This window comes from Marmota marmota, unplaced genomic scaffold (genome assembly GCF_001458135.2).
Source record: "Marmota marmota marmota unplaced genomic scaffold, marMar, whole genome shotgun sequence".
NCBI classification, from domain to species: domain Eukaryota; kingdom Metazoa; phylum Chordata; class Mammalia; order Rodentia; family Sciuridae; genus Marmota; species Marmota marmota.
The window spans coordinates 9,804,145-9,820,395 of NW_025999913.1; the positions used below are offsets into that span (position 1 = coordinate 9,804,145).

General features: G+C 43.8%; 1 protein-coding gene across 1 annotated transcript in view; it reads right to left on the bottom strand.

Moving 5' to 3' along the window:
• Ranbp9 (RAN binding protein 9) overlaps positions 1 to 15,381 on the bottom strand; it is a 107,349-nt gene extending 91,968 nt beyond the window's left edge. The window contains exon 1 of the mRNA XM_048799817.1: positions 15,351 to 15,381. Within this exon, the coding sequence (XP_048655774.1) occupies positions 15,351 to 15,366 (16 nt within the window). The 5' untranslated portion in view covers positions 15,367 to 15,381. The remainder of the gene's footprint in view (positions 1 to 15,350) is intronic.
• Between the last annotated feature and the right edge of the window lie 870 nt (positions 15,382 to 16,251).

Consider the following 16,251-nt stretch of genomic DNA (forward strand, 5'->3'; position numbering starts at 1 on the left):
GGCGGAGCGCCCCGGGGCCGGCCGTGGAGAGCCCCGGGGCTGGGGCCGCGCCGCCGGCTGCTGGCCTGCGAGCCGCCTCTGTGCTCGGCCACGACCCAGCTCGTTACGCTCGGGCGTTTCTACCGCACGGTTGACCGTACGGGCAGTGGAAGTCGTTCCCGAAAGCAAAGTCCGCACATAATTTTATGAGGACTTTACGGTGAACTTAGGGTGGTAGAGCGAGTGACCCTAGGAATGCCAACGTAGACTGGCACGTCTTCAAAGGGCAGCGGCACCCACTGTAGGAATGCACGGTTCTAGTGTGTAGGAAGGGAACACTTTATGGGCTCATTAATCCTCATAACAGGCCTCTTTGTTAGGCAGCAGAGAATTATGCCCATTTTTTTAAACAAGGAGATATATTTACCGAGGTCAGCAGAGTCAAAAATAGTACTTCCTACTTTGCAGTTCCCAGTAGTGCGCTTGGTCAACTCGTTTGGCACAACTTGCCAAGTGTTGCTCTCTGACCTGTCACAGCACTGCTGTTTGTTGTCTCCACTTCCCTTTGTGTAGCTTATCCTTTCACTCGCTGGCAAGATCAGGCTTCACACGTGTCATCTACACCATATAGACTTAATATTTTGTTTCAAACGATACTATGATAGCAATTTGTCAAAAAAGCAAGGAATGCATTGAATAGCGAATTATTTATGTTTTGAAGAATGCAGGTGAAAGGTGATTTAATTGAAGGTCCTCAGTGTCAGGCCAGAACTGAGTCATTCTGCCTAATTTCTCTCTCAATTACCCACACAAGTAGATACCCAATTGTTCTTTAGTAAAAATATCTGATAATTCTAACCTATTATTTGATGACTTTTTTTCAAGGTACTGCACTTTAAATCACATGATGTCATTGAGTTGTTCTAAGTTACTTAAGACCTCCCTAAATTGCTGAGCCTGGCCTTGGTGCCTCAGCATCCAGAGCCACTGGGATTACAGGCCTCTGCCACTGTGTCCAGCAACAGCAATGAGTTTAATATAAGCCAAGGTCCATTTAATGTAAGACCACCATGCTAGAAAAAAATGGGCTCCAGGCCTTCTCAGACTTTCTTGAAATAATCATGAAGGTCTTTTAGCTTGAGGTAGGGTCACATGCCTGTAATCCCAGCAACTCTGGAATCTGAGGCAGTAGGAAGATCATGAGTTCAAAGCCAGCCTCAGAAACTTAACTAGGCCCTCAGCAATTTAGTGGGGCCTATAAACAACTCCATGCTTCTAAATATAAAGAGAGGGGGTTGTGGCTCAGTGGTTAAGACCCTCAGGATTCAATCCTCAGTATCTACCCCTTGCCCCAACCAAAAAAGATTTAGTTTATGAAAGTGTACTCTTTTTTGGTCAGCACACTTAGAAAACACCTAGAACTTGATCATGTGGATAGTGGAACCCATTTCTGTTAAGGAAATCGAACTGTTAAGGGAACAGAGTTATCTGACATCTTATTGGAGCATGGAGTATTCATATGAATTTTTTGTAAAGACATCCCTTCAGAGAAATGGAATTACAGAAGAAAGCCAACCAATTAGAAAAAAATCACCCCCTCCTCTTGACTTAGTGGATCTCAGGCCCAAGTTCAGACCCACTCTTTCCAGGCTTCTTGCATAGGAGTAGGTTGAGACGAATATTTTATGGCCTCATAAAAATATTGTTTTGAAGACAAAAAAATTACTAAATAAGAAAGACTGTGATAATTATAGCACTGCCCAAATCATTGCCAAAAAGACATGATGTAAAATCATAAAAATGTTTCTATAATAGACAATTATAGAGCATAATTAAAAATAAATTTTCATTACAAAATATTATAATCATACATAGAGATATAAATGATGAAAATCCATTAGCCATGAATTTATCCACATTCTCCCTGCATCTTTATCTTTAGTCTAACGTGTATTGCTGTAACATTGCTACTTATTTGTTATCTGTTTCTCAGGAGCAAACAATAGGAACCAAATCTGGCTTTCTTAAGAAGAGAAAGAACTTACTGAAAAGGTTGTGCATGGGCCTCAGAATTGACCAGAAGGCTGGACAGTGGATGTCTGAAAACAAAGGCCAAAGGAGAGCAGGTGGCATAAATAGACCAGCTCAGGCCTCACCATTAGCAACAGAAATCACCACCAAATAGCACCTTCACCATGTGGACTCACCCTTCTGACCCATCATCTTCACACTACTCAAGTTTCAGAGTTGACCACACCTCATTGTGTGTGCATGCCAGGAACTGCCAAAAAGCAGAGATTCCCAGTTTATCCAACAGTAGGGCTATAGAGATATAAGTTACTGAAACCAGCTCAGGGTGGCCTGAGAGTCCCCAGAGCTGATCCCAGTGAGCAATCTCATAAATTCACAGAGTACCTTACACATCTTATTTTCTGTGCAAGGCCCAGCATGAAAAAAGTTTAGAACTTACTGTCCTAGTGGGGAAAGGGACACTGATGCCCAGAGTAGAGCATCTTCTGTACCAGGAAAGAAGTTCAGATGGTGGACAGCCTGTTTTAGTCAATGTCCATGATAATATCCTTCTAGATACTGAAAAGTGTCATGGTAATGTGAGTCAAGATCTATAGTATGGATTTAGGGCCTGTATTAGCCATCTACTGCTGCAGAACAATCACCCCCAAACTCAGTGACTTAAAATAACATTTATCATCACACAGTTTCTGTGCAGCAGGAATCTGTCACAACTGCACCAAAGGTGGCAGCTGGAGCTGCTGGCATCCCAAGACTTGACTGAGCTCCCAAGCTCACTGCTGTAATATTAACCACATTCAGTTCCTTCCGAGCCATTGGACTAGGGGCCTCAGCTCCTTGCTAACTGTTGGTCAGCACTGATCCTCAATACTTTGTCACATGGGCTCTTCGATATGGCAGCTGTCTTCATCAAAGTAAGTAAAGCAAGAAGGCAATACTAGTGGGACAAAACTCATGGCTAGGTTGGTAATGTGACTAAAGAAGTGACATCCCCTCATTTTTGCAGTGATCTGTTACAGGAAAGTCATTAGGTTCAGCTACATGTAAGGGAGTAAATGACATAATCCTTTTTTTTTTTTTTTTTAATTGCAGTGCTGGGGATTGAACGCAGGGCCTTGTACATTGTGCATGTGAAGTAAGCAAGCACTCTTCCAACTGAGCTGTACCCCCAGCCCATACAAGCCATTTTATTCAGATGTGAGTATTTGTGTCATCCCATATGACTGCAGAAGGAGGCTCTGCATCTGAATTTGCATGCTGCATTGGGCAGGACACAAAGTCAGTGCTGGCTGTTGCCACAAACCAGGAGACAGTATTGCTGAGGTCCAGGAATCAGGGTAAAATGGACTGCAGAATCTCATGGGATAACACAGATGCACTATTTCATGCTCGTGTCTGAATAAAAATGGTGACAATTCAGTGCTCATGGAATAAAATCCATGTGGAAAAAAACAAAAATTAAATTTAGAGGGACCTGTTTTATTCATCTGTTCCAGAAGAATTTGGACAAAAACTTACAGTTTAGGTTGAAATAACCTACACTAATGACAATTTGACAAGTAGATACATTCTTAATCTCCTTCTGACTTCCCTTTCTAATTTTCCTTTTCCTAGTTCTCCATAGGCTTTCTTTCATTTGCCAAAACACACATCCTTCCTTCCACATGGATCTCCATGTTCCCTCTTTCTTGTTTCCTGCTGGCTGGCATAGGAAGGACATTCAAAATGAAATAACACAGGAGCGGACAGCAGGCGCTCACTTCCTCCCTTGGTGCAATGGGGTCAATGATCAAGTTTTTGCGGAATCATAGAAGGCTGACCCAGAAGTTCTCTGAGCCCCAGGAGATGCCACCCACAGGCCTAGGAAATGCCGTGGGTTCAGGGGATACCATATTGTACAGGCGCCGAAGGCAGAGTTAGGAGTGAAGAGACAGGAAAGGGAAAGATAAGAGACAAAAATAAAAGAGCACAGAAAAAAAAAAAGAGGAGAAAAGATTGTCCTTTAGGCCAATGATAAATAGCCCCACAGAATATCCGATAATATGGGGCTGTAAACTGCCTGCCCACTATGTGTTAGCCCAAAAAAGTGGCCTTGATTCCATCATTCATCATCAATCAAGTGCGTATTAGATGCAATACACAGCACTGGTAGCATATAGATATTTTCTTTCTTTCTTTCATTTTCTTTTTTGGCTGGCTGTTAAACCCAGGGCCTAATGCATGCTAAACACATGCCCTACCACTCAGCTATGAGCATGGCCTCAGCCTCTAGAAAGTGTGATTTTTTTTTTTTTAAGGAATGTAACATCCTTGCCCTCAAGAAGTCTGTAGTTTTGTAGGAAAGAAAATCCTTTACACAACCAGTGTTTCAGGATAGAATATGAAAATTACTTTAATAGGGACAAAAAGGGCCATGAGAATCTTTTCTCATATCCCAGGAAAAGGAATTCTCCTACCTAACCCATTGTCATGTGAAACAAATTAATTCTCAGTTCAAGTTTCTTTGAACCTAGATTACAGCATGGAGATAATTGATACAAAATTCTCCTTATTGTAATGGTCCCCAATGAAGGGACAAGGCCAAATTTGTGATCTCAGGATGTAAATTTAAAGTAATTTAGTGGAGCAATGTTATTTCACTATGTAAATCACTGTTTCTTTCATCATGACTATATATCATTTTCTGCCTGGTAATTAATTTTTTTAAAACACTGTTGTTTGTTTTCCTTAAGTGCCTTCAAAGATACACAAGGAAAAATATGCTCAGCAATATGTGAGACTTGCCAGAATTACAGTATTTCAAAGATGTCAGAACATCTGTATCTTAAAAAGCAGCATGAATAGTAAAAGCGTTTCAAAGGCTTCTTTAGTATTTTTCTGCTTCAGCTGCAAATGGTTAATTCTACAAATATTTAACTTAGAAACAGACATCAGTTATTTAAAAGGGAGTGGCCCTGGCTATAGAATTCCTGTTCTGACTACAAATATCACCAGCAGTCCCTCCTAGGTAGCTTATGTCACTATCCCTATGAAAACTTGCCATCAATAAATAAATCTCTGACATTCTTAAGACACCCAGGCACTGAGAATGGTGGCACATGTTGTACTCCCAGCGCTCAGGAAGCTGAGGCAGGAGGATTGCAAGTTCAAAACCAGCTTATCTAGGCTCTAATCAACTTAGTGAGACCCTCCCTCAACATAAAAAATAAAAAAGGGCTGGGGATGTGGCTCGGTGGTTAAGCACTTCTGGGTCCCAGGCCCTTCTGAATCCTTATGCCAGCCCATAAAACTTAATAAATGTAATGAGAGTCATCAACGTGACTGGACAAGGGACGTTTGGCTGGTCTACTCAGCAACCGGTGGTGTGCTTACACGCAGTGCGCTAGCTTCAGTATACCCGTGATGCAAATAGTGCTTTGCAAAATGATGTCGAGGACCTTCTGGATGCTTCTAAAGAATCAAGACTATGGGTGTTTAATGTACATATAAGTGCTGGCCTGATCAGATTCTTCAAATATGCACATGTGATTGTATCTTCATGTGATTCTGCAACATGAAAGACCCAAAAATGACCCCCGAAAAAGGTGTCTGCGTCCAATCCCTAGAACCTGTGAACGTGACCTTATTGGGGAAAAGGGTCTTTGCAATTGTGATTACGTTAAAGATCTTGAAATGAGACAATCACAGGTTATCCGGTGGCCTCTAAATCCAGTGACAAGGGTCCTTATGAGAGAGAGGCAGAGGGAAATTTGAGACAGAGAAGAACCCAGAGGGAAAAGTCATGTGAAGACGGAACAAAGGTGCAGCCAGGAGCTGAGGAAGGCAACAGCCCCGAACCTGGAATGAGCAAAATGGGCTTCTCCCCTGGGCTGCCTTGGTTTCAGACTTGCAGCCTCCAGAACTGGAAAAGAATACGCTTCCATTGATTTTGGGGGGGGTTGTTTGTTTTGTTTTTGGTACCAGGAATGGAACCCAGGTGTGCTTTGCCACTGAACCACATCCCCAGGCCTTTTTATTCTTTATTTTGAGACAGGGTCTCAATAGGTTGCTTACAGCCTTGCTAAATTTCAGAGGCTGACTTTGAACTCCCGATCCTCCTGCCTCAGCCTCCTGAGCCGCTGGGATTACAGGTGTGTGACCCCACACCCAGCAGCTTCCATTGTTTTAAGCCACCAAGATTGTAGTAATTTTTTTAGGGCAGACCTAAGAAAACTGACACATTCACAGACGCACCTCCAACTCTTTGGGTTCCAAGGGAAAAGATTGCACAAAATTTTCATGAAGATTAAATGTGCTGTATGTTGTAGAATCCAGAGTGATATAATAATCACATTTCCCTCATCAAAATTGCCCTGCTTTTTATTCTGTAAGATACAGAGCTTGGTGTGTCCTGTAAATCATACACCCCAATAAGGCAAATCTAGGCTTGTTACTTGTCTTCAAAATTTTACATTTTTAAAGTGTTCTCTCTTTCTGACCACCTTTCAGTCAAGGAGGGGGTTATGTAAGCACTCTGGTCTAATGGAAACAGAGTTTTATGATTGGGGTATGAACTGAAATGGCTTTTCCTCTGTGCAGAAGCATAAAGCCATAAAATTACTTTTAAGGACACTATTAGAGGGTCACTGTGGCTGCTGCATCTCAGGGCTGTTCATTTCTAACCATTCGGTGCTTCATGTCATGTCTACTATGCTTTAATAACCATTAGAAAATCTGACCCCATAAGGATAACCTTTAGACTAAGCTAGGTACCCCACATCAGGTTTCCTAGGAAAGGAGCCTGACATAGGGTCTCTGGTATAACTGATCATTTGAAAGAGTCCTGTCACATGCAACCTGGGGGAAGGATGAGGGACGCAGGATAGTACTGGGAAGGAAGCCAGGCAAAGGTACGGACTCTGGGCAGGTGTCACGCCTGTAATCCCAGCAATTAAAGAGGCAGGAATAGGAGGATCACAAGGTTGAGGTCAGCCTCAGCAACTTAGAGAGACCCCATCTCAAAATTTAAAAATAAAATAAAAGGGGCTGGGGATGCAGCTCAATGGTAAAGTGCCCCTGATCAATACGTAGTACCAAAAAAAAAAAAAAAAAAATACTGTGATTCAGAAAGTCTGGCTTCAGCCTGATCCCATCAGGATCCACACCATTACACAGTTGTTGCATCTTAGGGCAAAGACTCCAAGGCTTTGATAACTTGTATTAATTACTCGTTAGCTGCAGACCACATCGCTCCCTGGGGGTAGCACTCAGGCATCTCTGGGCAAAGAGCCATAGGCCACCAACATTCCCAGCAGCCTCCACATGGGAGTCCCAAGACCATCCCGGAATGCATGGGTCCTACTTCTTACTGTTTTCCTAATCCCATAGCTGATGATTGAAACGAGCATTTGCCTTAAAGACAAAGCTGAGAGGCTGAGACAGAGAAACATCAGCATTACCAAAGAGTGTCAGGAATTTCACGTCCTGCAACTCAAGTTAGGGAAATGTATTCAGCAAATACCTTCACAACTCATTAGGGGATGATCCCGAGTCTGTACATTGGGCAGTACCCACTCGGCCGTGTTTATTTTCACAATCTCTGTTTTTCTAATCTGTGGGTAACAAGTGAGTCTGTCAGTATAAGCGCAGTTTATCTTACTTATTCTGCAAGGTCCCAGTAGGTAGGTTATGGCAAGATTGCAATAAATCACTGAATCCATCTTAAAGCAGGAGATGGAAATTTTACAGGTGTTCTGGTGCTAGGGATCTGAACCCAGGGCCTTGTGCATGTGAGGCAAGCACTCTACCAACTGAGCTATATCCCCAGTCCCGTGGGAGATGGAAACTTTATTCACCAGTTGGCGGTCTGGAACCACCAGCTGGTAGGCCAAGGGGTAGGCTGCAAGTCTACACCCTTCGACCTCCTCCTGAGTTTGAGTACACCTTTTTTTTTTTTTAATATTTATTTTTTAGTTGTAGGTGGACACAATACCTTTATTTATTTATTTTTTTCCTGCGGTGCTGAGAATCGAACTCAGGACCTCACATGTGCTAAGCAAGTGCTCTACCACTGAGCCACAACCCCAGCCCTTGAGTATACTTTTTATAGTCCAAAATCATGTTAATCATAAGTGGCTGATGCTACAATTCAAAATCATAAACAAACATCATGAGATCTAAAATCATAAGCAGAAGAGGGAGTGGATCAAAATGGCCCTAGTTCAGTACAAGTTAAAGAATGGTCACTAACATCTAGACAATCAATCTCTGACAGGGTACACTGTCCAAGAAAAATGGGAACCAAAAAGAGAACAATTTCACATTGTATAAGAATTGCCATTTTGTGTGGGCGCGTAATCCCAGCGGCTCTGGAGGCTGAGGCAGGAGGATGGTGAGTTCAAACCCAGCCTCAGCAACAGCAAGGCACTAAGCAACTCAGTGAGACCCTGTCTCTAAATAAAATACAAAATAGGGCTCGGAGTGTGGTTTAGTGGCTGAGTACTCCTGAGTTCAATCCCCAGTCCCCCTCCACCTTCCTAAAAATCAGAATTGCCAGTTTGTGTTGCCAAACATGGTCTGCTAAGCACCTGTTGATGGGTACAGAGGCGGGCTTTCCCCTGGGAGAAGCATTTCTTACATGACGTGGAGTCTTGGGGTAAAAAGGAGTCTGTTTGGTCATTGCCCATATAGTCTGGCCCATAACAAGTACAGGCCACATTTGTTTTCTAAGTAAATGTTGAAAGATAATGGACTTAATAACCATTCCTCCTTTTTTTTGTGGGGGGGGATACCGGGAATTGAACTCAGGGGCACTTGACCACTGAGCCACATCCCCAGCCCTATTTTGTATTTTCTTTAGAGACAGGGTCTCACTGAGTCACTTAGCACCTCACCATTGCTGAGGCTGGCTTAGAACGCATGATCTTCCTGCCTCAGCCTCTGGAGTGGCTGGAATTACAGGTGTGCACCACCATGCCCAGCCATGAGTATTTGCTTTTGATGGTAAAAATTATACTCTATTTAATAATTGCTCAGACTTTTACCATGTGACTAAGGGATCATCCCAAGTGGGAATTACAAATCTAAATACCTCTAGAAGGCAGACAAGTAATGTAAAAAATTGAACCATATCAGGTATTCCACAACAGCAGACGAGAGAGCATAAAAGGACTTTAATCAAAATGTCCCAATACTATATGGGCCAAACAGAACGCTTCTTGGGGCAGGATTGGCCAATGGGTCACCAGTGGGTGGCCTAAAGGAGAAGTCTGAACTCAGAGCTGGAAATTCAGGCCAATTGATTATGTCCTGGAGCCGAGCACAGTGGTGCATGCCTATAATCCCAGCAGCTCAGGAGGCTGAGGCAGGAGGATGGCAAGTTTAAGCCAGCCTCAGCAACTTGGTGAAGGCCCTAAGCAACTTAGAGAGAACCTGTTTCAAAACAAAAAATAAAAAGGGCTGGAGATGTGACTCAGTGGTTAAACATCCCTGGGTTCAATCCTTGGTATGCCCCACCCCAAAAGTCCTGAATCTGTCTTATATTTGCCTGGGTCACTGAAGAGTCAAAAGCTGTCATTACTGGTTTCTGCCTACCGTGGGTGAATAGAAGTACCAGATTTTTCAGTCACATGCCCACAGACCAGACCTAGAGCTCTTGAGATAGTTCCTGGCTTGCCTGGGAAATCTGAGTAGGAACGGCCCATTGACTTTACACAAAAACACATTAAAAGAGCCATTTCCTATTATAGCACCCCATATCTAGTAGCTCCTTAAATATTTCCTGATGATTCAAATTAGCTGGTTTCAAAATGCTTGATTCCTGGCTTTATAAAACTCACTCAATGGTTTTCATTCGAAAAATGAATTTTTCAGTTTAATTAACATGTGAAATTACATATAGTTCTATAACAAATATTGGAGAGGATGTGAAGAAATCAGAACCCCAGTAACAAAACAGTAATTAAACAGTATGGCAGTTCTTTCCAAGTTAAAACATAAGGTTGCCATGTGACCCAGCAATTCTACTCCTAGGAATCTGTCCAAGAGAAATGAAAAATATGTCCACACTGTTAAAACACGACGCAAAGAAAAGACCACCGACTCCACTTTTAAATTAAATTAAAGCAAGCTTGTAATTCCCACTGGCCGGGCCTATTTCTCCTGAAATCCGTGGGTTAGAGGACAGTACCCCAGCTCTCCAGGAGCACAGTTTTATAGCACAAAAAGTTGCAAAGGAGGGTGTCCTGAGAGCTTAGAGATAACAGGATTTTGACAAGTGTAGTACAAAGGCAGATAGTAGGTTAATGGTCTAAATGGTTCAACACTTAGGGAGTAAATTTAGAACCCAACATCAGAATTTATGAGGTGCCATTAAGGTTTCAGAGAGGGTTGTTATCTGGTCAGGGAAAGCCAGGCATGGGTGAGTTCAAGGCACAGGCAGGCATTCCAAGCAAGTTTAAAATGTCAAAATATGGCCAGGCCAAATAGAAATCCTAATATTTTACAAAAAACAGAAATGAATCTTTTATAACTTTTGACAAGATGGCTCCTGATCTTAAGAGGGAATTAGGGTGGGTTTATCAACACAACCTTGTACATGCATGTCCATAACAGCGTTTTTCACAATAGCCCCAAAGTGAAAACAATCCAAATGCCCATTAATGAATAAATGGATGGATAATTTAAATGTTGTACATCCGTGCAACGGAATATTATACAGAGATATAACGGAACGAAGTCTGATACACATTACCACAAGGATGAACCTTGAAAATATTATGCCAACTGAAGGGTGTTAGTCACAAAAGAGAACACCTTTTAGGATTCCATTTATATGAAATGTCCACAGTAGGCAAATCCATAGAGCCAGGAAGTAAGTTAGCCATTGCCAGAAGCAGGGGGGGAAGAGGGAAGGGGAAGGGATTGCTAGTGGATAAGATTTGTTGTTTTTATTATTTTATTTTTAAAATTTTTGTACTGAACCTAGGAACATTTCAGCACTGAGCCACATCTCCAGTCCTTTTCATTTTTTATTTTGAGACAGGGTTTTCCTAAATTGCTGAGGCTGGCCTTGAACCTGCAATTCTCCTGCCTCAGCCTCCCAAGTAGCTAGGATTACAGGTGTGCACCACTGTGGCTGGCTCAAGATTTCTCTTTTGGGCAGTGAAATGTTCTAAGATACATCATGGTGATGGTTGTACAACTTTGGGACTATGCTAAAAACAATTGAATTGTGCATATTAAGCACAATTATATATATATATATATATGAATTATAACTTAATAAAGCTCTTAATTTTTTAAAAAGATGACAGGGCTTAGCACTTGCCTGGCATGATTGGAGCCCTGAATGGGATCCAGCACTGCAAAAAAAATGAAAACTAAAAAAACTTTGCGGGGTGCGGTGGCACATGCCTGTAATTCCAGCGGCTCAGAAGGCTGAGATAGGAGGATGGAGAGTTCAAAGCCAGCCTTAGCAATGGTGAAGTGCTTAGCAACTCAGTGAGACCCTGTCTCTAAATAAAATACAAAATAGGGCTGGGGATGTGGCTCAGTGGTTGAGTGCCCCTGAGTTCAATCCCTGGTACCAAAAAATAAATAAATAAAATTAAAAGATTACACTGGCCTTGAAGGTTTTGTAATAGCTGCCAAATAACAGTATACAAATCTACTACCATGTAAAATACTTTTTCTTTCTTTCCTTTGTTACTGCACTGGGGATTGAACCCAGGGGTGCTTTACCACTGAGCTTGCTTATTTATTTATTATCTTCAGACACTATCTCACTAAGTCACTTAGATTCTTGCTAAATTGCCCAGACTAGCCTGGAGCTTGCTATTCTCCTGCCTCAGCATCCAAAGCAGTCATGCACCACTATACCCAGGGCATATTTCTTTTTTTCAAAACAATTTTAAAGATTTATTATTCTACTTTTCTTAAGCATATTAATTTTGTCAGCTTTATAATGTATTAGGGATAAGAATTTTAAAAGACCATCTTCTTTATGTCAATAGTGGAGTTACACTGGGCTAAGAAATGGCTTTTCAAATGTTAAATGCTCAACAAATGGACCAGTACAGTGGTACTCAAACTTTGGAAAGCATCAGAATCACCTGAAGGATGGATGTGGGGTCAAGAATTTGCATCTCCATCCAGGGTCCTGGCCGCAGGCTTCCTGCTGGTGGTTTAGGGAGCACATTTTGAGAATCACTAGAATCACTAGATTAGCATTTCTTCTTTTAAATCCACCATCACTTTCTTTTTTAATTTAAAACAAACACAAAGGTACAGAAAAGTTGGAAACATAGTTCAAAGACAATTTTAACTGAGCCTCCCGAGAGGGAGTTGCTGACAGAACACAGAAGGTGTTACCTTTGTGGAATTCCTGCACACACTGTTGTGTGTCTACCAATCTAATCTTCACACACTGTTCACGTTTTGCCAATTTACCCTATAACATTATTGACAGCCACGGGATCCAGTCCCACATCCCTGCACTGAGCTGATTGTCATGCATCTGTGGCCTTGGAATAATTCCCCAGCCTCTCTTTGACATTCATAACCCTGACACTTTAAAAATGCAAGCCAGTTATTTTTTTTTAAAGTGCCCCTTAATCTGGGTTTGTCTGCTGTATATTTATTTAGTCCTGGGGATTGAACCAGGGTGCTTGACCATGAAGCTCCATCTCCAAACCTTTTCATGTTAAAATTTTGGGACAGGGTCTCCCTTCATTGCTGAGGATCTCACTAAAATGCTGAGGCTGGCCTCAAACTTGCCATCCTCCTGCTTCAGCCTCCCTAGTTGCTGGAAATACAAGCACGCCCAACCACCCCCAGCTTGCTATTTATTCTTGAGTAGGTTCAGGTTATGCATCTTGGGTAGGAAAAATCACAGGAATGCCTGTATGCTCTCGGTGCATCCTATCACATGATTTCAGTGTGTCCCATTACTGATCATGTTAAGTTTGATCACTTAATAAAGGTGCTATCTGCCAGTCTACAGTAACTACAGAGTAACTCTTTTCCTCTTTGCAATTAAAGCACATTTTTTGGCAAGGCACTTTGAAATGATCTCCATAGCCCATTCTTCATCAAACTTCCGATTTCTTCCTTTATTTATTTATAGCTCAGTGGCCTTGTGGTTTGCTTTCTTATTCAATAGACTTATAACCTTTTACTATTATCATTTATTTCAATGTTCAAATCCTTCCTGACAGGGTCAGTGGGAGCCCCTTCTGTCTGGCTTCCCTGTCCTTCGGACATGTCCCCATCATTCTTGAAGCTGTTCTCACTCCCCAGCGTAGCAAAGTGTTCCCTATTCATCTGGAACTTTCTGGGTTACAGTTCTGGACTCAGCCATCTCTCCAAAGAAGTGTGGTTCCCTTCAGGTGAGAATGGCATCTGAAGCTCAAATCTGGATGTTATTGCTGCTCTCAGGCCTGCCCAGGGGGAGCCCAGGAGAACACGAACACCGCGCGCCAGCGCTCAGGGGCTGTGTCACAGACTGTTCCAAATTTAACAGTCTGCAACACAGACAATGCACATTTATTGTCTTACGTTTTTCATAAGGGGGTTTGAGGGTCTGGACCCTGGCATGGCTTGGTGGGGTCCCTTGTGTCAATGTCTCACCAAGCGCCGGCTGGGGCGGTGGTCTTGCCTTGGGGTTCAGCTGGAAAGACGCTCTTCCAAGCTCCTACAGTGGCAGAATTCAGATCTCTGTGGGTTTGCTGAACTGAGGTAGGTTCTTACTGGCTGTGGGCTGGAGGCTGCCCTCAGTTCCTTGCCATAAGGGCCTGTCCCCAGGACAACGCACTACGCAGCAGCCTCCTTTATCAAAGCAGCAAGAGGATGTCTTATGCTTCAGAACCATAGAAATGACATCCTGTTGCCTTTGCTGTATATTCGCTTGGTGAAAGCTACTCACTCACAGGCTCTGTCCACAGTCAAAGGCACAAGTCCCAGGAGGTGTGGAACAGTGGGGGTCATCTCGTAAGAAAAAGTTTCCTATATGATCACCTTACCAAGTGGTGGATGCTCAGGTGGTCCCAGGTCTTCCACAAGGAGCAATCACAGGCCATCTGAGAGGGAGTCTGTCTGCCACTATACACATATGCATTTATGTTTATGTTTCTATTTACCCATCCATCATCTTTCTTCTTAAAAACCTTGATTCATGCCAGCTGACATGGTGCACACCTGTGATCCCAGTAGCTCAGGAGGCTGAAGCAGGAGGATTGAGAGTTCAAAGCCAGCCTCAGCAACTTAGTGAGGACCTCAGCAACTCAGTGAGACTCTGTCTCAAAATGAAATACAAAACAGGGCTGAGGATGTGGCTCAGGGGTTAAGCAGCCCTGGGTTCAATCCCCAGTACCCAAACCCTGATTCATAGTGATCCATCTGATTTCACTCAAACGTCACGGAGTCCATTTTGATTTCTTCCCTCTCCACATCTGCAACCTCATCTTCTGACAATGAGGAATTCACTGATTTATTTGGCTGCTCCCCTCCCTCCATGGCCGTCCACCTCCCCTGGATGCCGTTCCCTCTGCCCAGCTCTGATGAGCTGCATTCACCTGCCCCTCGCTTTGGTTTGGATGTGGTCTAAATACATACCCAAAGGTTCTGTGTTGGAAGCTTGGCTCAACGTGGTGACATTAAGAGGTGGTGGAACAGTTTCTGAGTGGGGTCTGATGGAAGTTGAGTAGGTCATTGGGGTGTGTGCTCTCTCAAGGAATAAATGTATTTATTGTGGCACCCAGTTAGTTCCCTTGAGAGTGAGTGGTTATATAAAGAACAAGACAGTCCCTCCCCACTCTCGGCTGCCTGTCTTTGTCACGTGACCTCTCCTGGCCCACACTTCCCCGGGATGCCATCTGCCATGCTGTGATGCAGCCAGAAGGGCCTCATCAGAGCTAAGCAGAAACCAGTGCCATGCACTTAGACCTCCAGAACCCTGAGCTAAGTCAACCTCTGTTCTTGACAAATTTCCCAGCCTCAGGCATTTCATTGCAGCAATGGAAAACAGACCTACATCCCATGGAGGGATGCCTTTGTCATCACACTCCGGCTCTGACATACACATTGAGCACCCTTTGTGTGGATGCCCCTCACCCTGTGGGCTCTGGCCCTATCATGTCAGGCTGTCCCCTGGCATGGAGGCCCCCACTATCATGCATGGCTCTGACCCCCCCACACGGCTCACCCTCTCTCCCCACACCAGGCCCACTGTGCCCCAACTCATTCTTCAGGACTGAGTCATTCAGGAAGAGAAGGAACACATTTCTCTTTAATGTTGTCGTTTTCCCTCATTAAATACGATTCCCTTCCTCTCCCCCAACGATGACAGAAGACACAAAACATACCCTGCACAGATGGCATGAAGTGGGGTGGCTATTCGGTAAATCTGCAGCTTATTAGCTGGAGTTGCAGGATGAACTCTAATGTGTGAAGCAACAGGAAAAAGCAGCACTGGCGAGGAAGGAGAGGAGGAGCCGAGCACCGGGTGTCTGCATCCTGCCTCCACGTCTTCTGGAGCCATCTGCTCTCCAGTCTGAAATGCCCATTCCCCCCCTTGGCAGGAGTTCAGTGCTGCGCTTCCTTCAAAGGCCAGCTCACGAGGTCCCTTCTTCCCCAGTGGTCCCTCACCCACCCCGGCCAGCCCTGGTGTTCTCCCTTTGAAGATCCCATACCCTACTCTGCCCCAGGGTGCCCACGCCCCAGCTCTCCTTCTGTCTGACCTTGAGCTGATCTCTAGCTCTTGCACACAGGCACATATTTTTTTTCTTCCTGAACTAGAAAGACTTCATTGTGGCTTTCGTGCATCTGTCTATGACAGAAACCAGCCAGGCTGTGGAGGGACACCACGTCGGGTGGAGCAGGAAGTGGGGAACCCTTTTCAGACGGGGCGGCCACTAGCGACTCTGTGTCTTGTTTTCTGGTTCATTCTTTTGGTTGAGGGCAAGCGTGGCACGGAAGTGTTCCCTATGTATGTACTGAGCTGTCATCCAGCACTCACAGGAACCGCAGTGTGTCCGGAACAGTGGATCCCAGAATGCGTGCGCCATGTACTCCACTTGTCCCAGAGGGTTGACAATGGCCTGCATGTGAACCTGGAGGGGGCTTGACTTATATCCCTGTGTGTCTGGACCCTGTACAACATACTAACCCCATAACTTAGAGGGTTTTACTGAGTATGAATGTAATTACATTTACAAACCATTGAAAGAAAAGGATCAAAAGTCAAGGTGGCTGGGTGCAGTGGTG